At 40.7% G+C, this 9,619-nt stretch overlaps 1 protein-coding gene across 6 annotated transcripts; it reads right to left on the bottom strand.

Annotated features, from left to right (window-relative positions):
• Positions 1–267: 267 nt before the first annotated feature.
• SMIM15 (small integral membrane protein 15) lies at positions 268–5,760 on the bottom strand. Of its 6 annotated transcripts, none has more exons than XM_014587747.2 (3): positions 4,011–4,126; positions 2,114–2,243; positions 268–1,067 (listed from the first exon to the last, which is right to left on the bottom strand). In XM_014587747.2, the coding sequence occupies exon 3, from the start codon at positions 1,045–1,047 to the stop codon at positions 823–825; it is 225 nt and encodes a 74-aa protein (XP_014443233.1). In that variant the 5' UTR covers positions 1,048–1,067; positions 2,114–2,243; positions 4,011–4,126; the 3' UTR covers positions 268–822. The 6 variants fall into 6 exon arrangements, 5 of the variants coding, with proteins under 5 accessions (XP_014443233.1, XP_006148392.2, XP_006148391.1 ...); XM_006148330.3 differs by lacking the exon at positions 4,011–4,126 and adding an exon at positions 3,867–4,004; XR_003549368.1 differs by lacking the exon at positions 4,011–4,126 and adding an exon at positions 4,133–5,760 and having other exon boundaries at positions 1,049–1,067.
• Between the last annotated feature and the right edge of the window lie 3,859 nt (positions 5,761–9,619).

Here is a 9,619-nt window from a genome sequence, read left to right as displayed (position 1 = left end):
ATTAAGACATCTTAACTATTTCACAGTTCTACTAAGCACAAGAATAAACTGGTTCCAACATACTTACAGCATTTGGCATTTTTACTGCAAGCTTTAAATCATAGTGTTACTCTTCTCAACAAGTCATCTCTAAGAAAGTGGCAGTGTTCCTAAGTACAAAAACTATTATCTCTAGTAGGTGGTATTGTACATAGGCAAGGGAATTCTTTATAAAATTAGGTTTAAACAATGTAGAATGTCTTGCTAATTACCAGTTGTCTCAAAGGCTAGAATCAGAAAAACGCAGAAAATATTATTTTTGATTAATATTATTTTACTTTAAGAAAGGCAGAAATGATTCTATTTCAAGAAATAAGCAATAATGACCAAAGATGTGATTAATGTACTGTATCTCTTTTAAGCCAAAGCATACTTTTCCCCTTGGAGATGACAATTCAGACTTTTACATTCTTAATATCCTTTGTCCAGAACAGGATCCCATTTTAAACCATTATTTGAATGGAGTTCATCATCTTGTCTTTTTCTCCATAGGATATTTTCATTTCAGTATGCATGCTGCTAAATGGCAATGACCCAGGCAGCATAAAGACATTGTGCCACAGTAAATGCTAATTTACAGTACTGCCAACAAACTACACCCAAGCTTGAAAGTTACTAGAGACAGTATTGAGGTCAGAACATGATTTTCCTTATGATCAATCAGATTTCATTTACTAAATAATACTGTCATGAAATCCAAAGAAAAAAACCTATAATGGATCCTTCCAAAGCAGTATAATTTCCCAAATGATTTGCCGCTGGTTGCAGAACCTGTTCAGTCCTTCAATCCTTTTTCAGTCGTTTAGCTTTTGCAATATTTTCTTGACGTTTTTGTTTCTTCTTTTGCTCCTTCTCCCTGGCCTCAATCATCTTGGCCAATTTCCAGGACAGTACAGCACTTGCTAGAAACAGTGGAGTAAGAGCCAGAATAACTGTTGTAAGGAAGCCGTACGGGTCCTTTGCAGCCCATTCCACGACATATTCAGCCCAAGCCTTTATGTCAAACATCCTTATAGCGGTTAGGAAAACTGGAGAAGGGGAAAAGGAGGAGAAAGCCCATGTAGTTGATCAAATTTTGAAAAAGTTGTATCACACAATTAACTCAGAATTCCATTATTACTCATTAGTTTTATTTTTAGTAAATATATTAACTAGTACTATTTTCATAAGGACTAATATCTCCAGTTAGGAAAAAATAATTCAACCAGGACAACCAGAATAGTGATATTTAAGAGATGTAAAGTTAGAGTAGATAAAAGTAAAAGCCATGTGACTGTGATAAGGACAATGCTTTCTCACATACTTCCTGTTTCAAAACAAACTTTATTTAGCAGCAGACTTTTTTTTATATATAAGAATCTTGATATTTCGTACTCAGTCCATTCCAGGAAACAAATGAATCCTGTTTGTTATTTTATGACTTAGTACTACTAACTTAACAAAAATACAAACTGGCAAATTTAGTGTTTGAAAAAGACAAGCCACAGAACATATGAAATGTTCTCAGAGAAATGGAGGTAATGGGTGGCTATTTCCAGGAATGGAAAAGAAAGTAAGGGAGCCATGATGATACACACATTCATATGCCAAGAGGCATAAGCAAAAAGTGATGTCTATCTTATACTTGTTTATCTTTGACCACCTGTTGGAAAAACTATAATTGAATAAATTAGAAAAGTAACCATGGGACCAGCAAATGGCGTAATGGTTATGTTGCTGGACTCCCACATGGCTATGGTTCGAGTCCCAGACCTGGCAGCTTGATACTCATGTCAGAGGCACATGCATATGTGTCCAAAATTGTGAAAAGGGAATGGAGAAGGGACTGTGGCCAGCCCACCTGGGGGGCGGGGGTGATTTCTTTCTATCTCTCTGGTTAGCATAACAAAAACCTCTCTAAAGAAAAAAAATAATAGTCACAGCAGGTACCATGCATTTGTTCCTTTTTGAGTTATTTGGAGTGGGGGTGTCATCTGACAAATGAGGATAGTGTGGACTTGAGCAACATTCTATATTATACCCCAGAGGCTTTTCCCAGCCACTTTTAATTCAGCCGGGATTAAAAATCATCTACCTTAGGTTGAGTGATGATCTCTAACTGTTCTGGGATTATTGCTGAGCCAATTACAACTTCCTATGACCTTTGATTGTCGTCTTCTTAGATCCACCATACACTTCTGAAAGGTTTAAATTCTATATAGTGGCTGAGTTGAAAAGAATAAATAAAAGAAAGAAATCATAAATTTCAGGATAACTTTAATAAAATTTTAAATAGAAAAATTATAAATTCTATATACAAAAGTGATAAATAACATATAAAACTACCTGTCCATTATAGCATGTAATGTCTATTTCTTCCTAGTTTCAGCTTACCATAACTGTAATGTTCTTTAAGAAAACTATAATTACTAGAGATCAAATATTTTACTAAATTACTTATTTCAATAACTGTTATGAAGTTCAATGACACATAAAAAGATGAATTGGTTCACTGATGTTACACATTATATCCATTCCTAGATCTAGAACATTTAATTAAAAATACTGTCATTATTCATTCACTGGATTAGGTATAGCATTACAAAATCAAACACCTTCCTTATATTTTGGGAGTGGCATGGTGGTTAAGGCACTAGACTCCAACATAGCCGACAGCAGTACAAGTCCCAAACCTGGCAGCTTGCTTTTTCACTTTCCCCCTTTCTATCTCTCTCTCTCTCTCTCTGGTGAGCACATGTGCCCTATAGCAAAATTTTAAAAGTAATAACTGGATAATAATAATTAAATAAATCTTTTTTAAAAAAGTTTCTTTTTCAAGAGAGATACCCTTAACAGGGTCTGCCCAAACAGATCCATCTACCTTAGCCTCCCAGCCAACCAGGATCATAGGTGCCTGGAGTTCAGGTGGACCTGGGATCCCAACATCGGCCTCCATGTGTGTCCAGGTCACCCAGAGGTACCACACCATTTGTGCCACCAATCTCACCTTATCCTTCAAGAGTTCTTGGTACATTACACATTTCAAAAGAGCTAACCGAAACAAAGTATAAATTATCCACAATCCCATCACCTCAAAAAAACTATCACTGATGGAACCAGCAATTAGCGTGATGGCTTTGTCGCTGGACTCCCATGCAGTTTACCGCGGTTGAGCCCCAGACCTGCAGGCTTAAACACGATGGGCGCGTGTGCTTGCAGTGCCCAAGATCCCCAAAGGAGAATGGAGAAGGCATTGCGGCATGGCCATCCTCCCTGGGGGGGTGATTTCTCGCTTTCTCTCTCTCTGTCTCTTTCTGTCTGGCGAGTGCACGCGCCCTATTAACAAAAACCTCTAAAAAAAAACACTATATTTTTAGCATTTTCAACTAAAATAATTTCTCAACACATGAAACTGCCTAAGACGTCAACTTCATGCCCCTTCGCCCACTGCCAGAACTGCATTCTACCGAACTCGCTCGCTCCTCAGCTCTTCCAGCCCAGTAACAAGTCAACTCATGTTTCAAAGATAGGCAAAAGAACTTCGCAAAATAAGAGTAAAGTAGGAGTTAAGGGCCTGGTGCATGGCAAAGTTTTGGCAGTTAACACAACAAAGGAGTACACATCTACAGGCCACTCATCTCGCGGCACCTGAATTTGAACCCAAACGATCCCGCCTCCCACAATTCCAGGTGAAAACACCTTCCTCCACCCAAATGCGGTCGACCAGGCTAGATCCAGACCAGACCCTTGTGGCGCCTGACCGCGCAGCTGCTGGCACTTCACGGCAATCCACACTTCCTTTGTCTTTCCCTCCTTCCTTCTATATCCCCCTGGCTCCTTTTCCTTACCCTAACCAGGCCATCGGCAAACGGGGGGGCAACAGTTCACCTCTGCCCCTGGGCCTCGGCAAGGGCGGGCTGCTCGCCCCGCCGCGGGCCGGGCGGGCACGCAGAGCCCAGGTCCCCCGGTTCCCCGGGTCGGCTCCGCCGCACCTTGCTCCGCCCGCACTGCGGCCGCCTCCGCTGGACACCGGACTAAACCTCCGCACTGGCCGCCACCAGGCTCCCCGACATCGCGCCAGGGGATCGGCCTCAGGATCCCATTCCCAACTCACCTCCAGACCGGAAGCAGGAAGGCGGAAGCCGCGGCCTTCGCGTCCCGCCCACCGGTCGGCCCCGCCGCGCGTCGGGAGTGAGGAAGTCCAGGGGCCAGTTTCCGGCTGCGCGACTGCCCTGTAGGTCTCGGGACCTCGATTTCGAGGACGCGGGGGGTAAGGGCAGAGACTTCCGGGGAGCGGCAGGTGAGGCCACGCGGGCCAGGCAGCACGGCGCCGGGATCCCCGAGGCAGGCACCTCCTACTGGGGACGAAGGCCTGGGCGGGGAGGCCTGGGGCGGCTTCAGGCATTGAGGAGCGCTCTGAGCCGGCTAGGCTTTTCTGCCTTTGTCCCCGAGGTCACTGGGGACACTGCTCCCCTCCACTGACGAAGCCGAGGATTTGGTGGAGGGTCCCGGGTGGGTGAGGTCTTTGGACTCGAGAAACTCAGCCCAAAGAGCAGCGGCGAGAAAGGAGTTAGTCCCCACAAACGGGTCACAGTCAAGGAAAGGGTCGCACAGAGATCCTGGAGAAGGATTCTGGAGACCTCGTCTCATCTCTTCCTCTGTTTGGATCACGTTAAATCCTCAGTAACAAGCAGCTGAGCCGTGATGGACCCACCGAACCTTGTTAGAAAGGGGAAATGCAGCCATGCCGTGTGAAAAGTTTTTGTTGTTTGTTTTTCATTTAAGAATCTAACTCATTTCACAAAAGAATAATCGATACTTGCCCAAAGTAAACCTGATAAGTCATTAAACTGACAAGGCCTAGAGTTCCCACAGAGATACTTGTTCATTGAATACACAAATAAAGGGATGCAAAAGTCAACAAGCAGAAAGAGTGAGTTAATATTGTCTTCTAATCTACAGGAACTGAAAGATTAGCTCTGGTTTGGTTGGTGACCAAATTTTGTGATTGCTTGCACTGAACTGTTTGACTACCTCTGGCAAATGTTGCAAGACCTATTTGCTGTTGTATGCCAAACAAAGCAGGTTTTTATTCTTGAAAGACTATAGAATGTTCTCTGAGGAGCAAGCAGCAACATGTATAACTAGTTTAAGTATAACAACAGTGACTATTATTTGCCAGGAAACAGGTTTTTGGCAGATAATCTGATGATGTAAAATACTGTTTGTTGGGCATATGTTAATGCTTGGATGTTGTATTACTAGTAGTTGTTTTCTTACTCATTCTTGTTTGAAAATATGATGATTTCATAGCCTATGAACCTGTGCTTGTAGTAGCCAGAAAAATCAGACCCGTTCACTGGATTTGTGCACTGAAAACTCTACTTGCCAGAAGGGCAGTAGGATCTCACTGGCTGACTCCAGAGTTTGGATCCTAGACTTGAAAAACATGGTGTTCCTGTGTGTCCAAAATCCCAAGAGGAGAATGGAGAAGAGGGGATTGCAGAATGATGGTGGTCGGGAGGCGGTTTCTCACACTTTCTTTCTCTCTAGCACACACGTGCTCCATATAGCAAAACTAAAAAGTTAAATAAATAAAGTATTTGCCTAGGTAGTGAATCCAAGATGGGGTCAGGATTTATTATTTTAACATCCTTTACTCCAGAGACCAATGGGTATGTGTTTAATTTTAATCATGGAAAGACAGTTCTCTTATTTTTTAGAGGTTTTTGCCTTAGGGTATGCACTTTCAGGGAGGAGGGGGGGAGGTGAGAGGGAAAGTGAGAAATCACCCCCCAGGGGTGATGACCATAACCACAATTCCTTCTCCATTCTCCTCCCAGGATCTTGGACACATGCGCACATGAACCTGGTGTGAGTTTCAAGCCTCTGGGTCCAGGACTCTAACCAGGGTGGGCCATGTGGGAGTCCAGTGACATGGCTGTTATACCATCTGCTAATTACTAAGACAGTTTTCTAATTTCTGCTTCCTAATAGTTACTCTGCTGCTTCTGTAGTTAAAAATACCAAACTTTCGGGCAGGAAGAAAAAACACATAAGGAGGAAGCCTCTAGTTCTTTAACTATAATGTAGACATGTAGACCATTCCTTCACAATCGAATTTTACTGAGCTATAGTTACAGGTCAGACTATAAGCCCAGATGCACCATAAGGGTTGTCACAATGGAGCTCTGTACACTTTCCCTTAAGGAAAGTGGTGTTAAGATTGATTCAGATATTGCTAGCTGCTTGCTGTAATGAGGGTTCTTAGGTTTTGAGAGTCACCGGTTTTGTCTCAGTACTAATCTGCATCTTCTGACAAATCACTCCGAGCCTGTTTCCTCTTTGGTGCATGGGAAACAGATGATCTCTTGTGCCCTTTCAGGCCTAAAGTCTGTAAATTGGACTGGGTTTGGCCATTTTCAGTCTAATCCTTCATAAAAAAACAGCATAGTAAGGTATTTAATAAGAACAACAGTGTCAGTTTTCTGAAGGACTTATTCTTTATTTGAAAAAGTCCTGAATTCAAGGGCCAACCAGTGACATAGCAATAAAGTAACTGGACCCACATGGGAGGGTTCCAGGTTTGCATCCTGGAACCTCACTGCTCATGTTGGGTACACGTGTATACCCATGACCTGGGCTGGCTGAGACTGAGCTGGATTGTGGTGTGAAGACCCTTTTGGGGGTACCTGTTTCTCTGTCTCTCTCAGAAGAAGAATAAAATAAACTTCTTAAAAAAAGATCCTGAGTCGGATTTTTATTTTCTCTCAAATGCCTTTCAAAAAACTAATTTAGAGTAACAGGGAAATAGAATCTGCTTTATTTTTAAGAAATAAAATCCTGTCATTCATGTAATATTAACTAAATTAACTAAGCTTACTCTATTATTCAATTAGGATCTGTCTTTGTGTAAGAATTATTTCTGTATAGCATATCATATCACCAGCCTCATCAGCACTGTTAGACTATTTTAGTTATATTTTGCAAACCTTAAGAAGGTAAGCCCTGGCAGTCTGTCACTTGTTTGCCTAAAAAGTCTTTTTTTCCATATAATTTATAAATGTAGACTTAATACAATTCTAATATTTTTTTTCTTCTCTCTTGAAAAGTTAAGTTCCTGGCATTCTTGTGTCATTTGTTTGCTTAAAAAGTCTTTTTCCTTTGGTTGGTACAAAGTTACATTTCACTCTGACTCAGGTCAGAATTGTGAAAGAATAAAACCTAAATAAGATCCTATTGTAATAACAAAAATGTAATTTAGTAATAGTACAATAACTCATCCTTGACTAAAAGACCAAGCTCTCTCACCTGCACATGTGTTTATTTCCCTGCAGTAACACTTCATGTATTTGACATATTTTGATGGAATTGTTTTCTTAAATTTTGTGAGGCTTTTTCCTTTCCATTGAAACGCAATGCTAGTACATTTTCTTAATAGACACATCTATGTGGTTTTAAAAAGTTTTGGTGGAGTGGTTAGGGCACTGAACTCCCACATGGTTGAGTGTGGTTAGAGTCCTAGACCTGGCAACTTGGTTTTTCACTTTCCCCTTCTCTGGCCCTCTCTGGTGAACATATGTGCCCGATAGCAAATTTAAAAATAATAAGTGAAATTAAATCTTAAAAATAAGTTTTTTTTTTGGAGAGATTTTCACTGTAGGGCGCGTGCGCTCACCAGACAGACAGAGACATAGAGACAGAAAGCGAGAAATCACCCCCCAGGGGGGATGGTCACGCCGCAATCCCTTCTCCTCCATTCTCCTCTCGGGATCTTGGGCACGCACGCACACGCGCCCGGCGTGAGTTTTAAGCCACCGGGTCCGGGACACGAACCGTGGTCGACTACGTGGGAGTCCAGCGACATAGCCATTACGCTAACTGCTGGTTCCCAAAAATAAGTTTTGATGTTATTCAAAAGGTTATACTAAAGAATAACAATTTTTGAGTACTTAACCATGTACCAGCTGCTGGGCTGGGTGCTTTGCATCAATTTTTGCTAATTCTGAAAGTAAGCAACCTGGAAGGATTGTATTAGGTTGGTGCAAAAGTAACTGCAGTTTTGCATTTTTGAAATTTACCTTTTGACATTGTATACATTTTTAAATAAATGTAGTTATGTTATACATTGTTTTAATCTGCATTTCTTGCTTTCCTGTTTTTTTGCTAACGACTTATTACTTGATATTTATTTTATATATTATGGAAATGGTATTAAACAAAAAAGCAAATTTGAGCAGTATTCTCTTTTCTTTTATTATTATTCATGCATTCAATTGCTATACATCATTTAGATTTTAAAGAGACTTTACCCAGCATGATATACAGCTCAGTTCAGCCCAGCTGAGAATTTTTTTTATAAAATTATGGAAATGGTGCTAAACAAAAAAGCAAATTTGAGCAGTATTCTTTTTTCTTTATTATTATTATTATTTATACATTCAATTGCTATACATCATTTAGATTTTAAAGAGACTTTACACAGCATGATATACACCTTAGTCCAGCCCAGTTGAGAATACTCTACATCCTCATCAACAGATAAGTCATATCTGTGTTCCACAAATGTCTTATCTCTCTATTTTTTTTCTAAATTTCCTTTCCTATGCTCTTGCCCTCTGACACTCTTTTTCCACTTTGCCTCTAGTGTCCATAACAATTTTTAATGTTTTTATGTACTCCAGACTTGCAGTCTCTACCATATAGTGTGGACAGTCAGTATATATGTTAAGTAGAGACATATAATGTCTCTCTTTCATAGCCTGACTTGCTTCACTCAGCAACAAATCATCCACATTCATCCACTTTCTATCAAATTCCAGGGCCCTGTTTTTTATGGCTGAATAGTATTTCATGGAGTATATGTGCCACACTTTCAATCCATTCATCTGCTTGTGGACATTCGGGTTGGTTCCATGTCTTAGCAACTGTGAATTATGCTGCAATAAATATAGTTGTGCAAGCAATTTTTTAAACTGAGCATTCTCCTGTCCTTTCAGTAGATATTCACGAGTAGAATTACTGGATCATATGGTAGTTCTATTTGAAGGTCTTTGAGGAACCTCCAAATTGTTTTCCACAATGGCTGTACCAATTTACATTCCCACCAACAAAGTAGGAGTGTTTCCCTTTCACCACATCCCCTTCTGCACTTATCATTTTTTGTTTTTTTCATCTTCACCATTCCGACTGGGGCTAGGTGGTATCTCATTGTGGTTTTGATCTGCACCTCCCTTATGATGAGAGATGTTGAGCATTTTTTTCGTATGCTTTTTGGCTGTATGTCTTCCATAGAGAGTTGTTCAGCTCATTTTCACATCATTTGATTGGGTTAATCATTTTCTTCTGGGTAAACTGAGTTTCCTGTGTATTCTGGTTATCAGTCCCTTACCTGAGGCACAGTTAACAAAAATTATCTCCCATTCTAGAGTTGTCGATTCACACTAATTACAGTGTCCTTTGCTGTTCAAAAACTTCTTAATCTGATGTAATCCCACCTGTTTATTTTCGAGATTATTGCCTGTGCTTTGGGGGTCTTGCTTAAGAAGTCTTTGCCTATCCCAGTGTACCCCAGTGTTTTCCACCAGTAATTTTATAGTTT

The sequence above is a fragment of the Tupaia chinensis genome, unplaced genomic scaffold (genome assembly GCF_000334495.1).
Source record: "Tupaia chinensis unplaced genomic scaffold, TupChi_1.0 Scaffold000232_1, whole genome shotgun sequence".
Classification (NCBI taxonomy): domain Eukaryota; kingdom Metazoa; phylum Chordata; class Mammalia; order Scandentia; family Tupaiidae; genus Tupaia; species Tupaia belangeri.
Note: the sequence above shows the minus strand (reverse complement) of the source record. Positions and strands in the feature narration are given on the sequence as shown.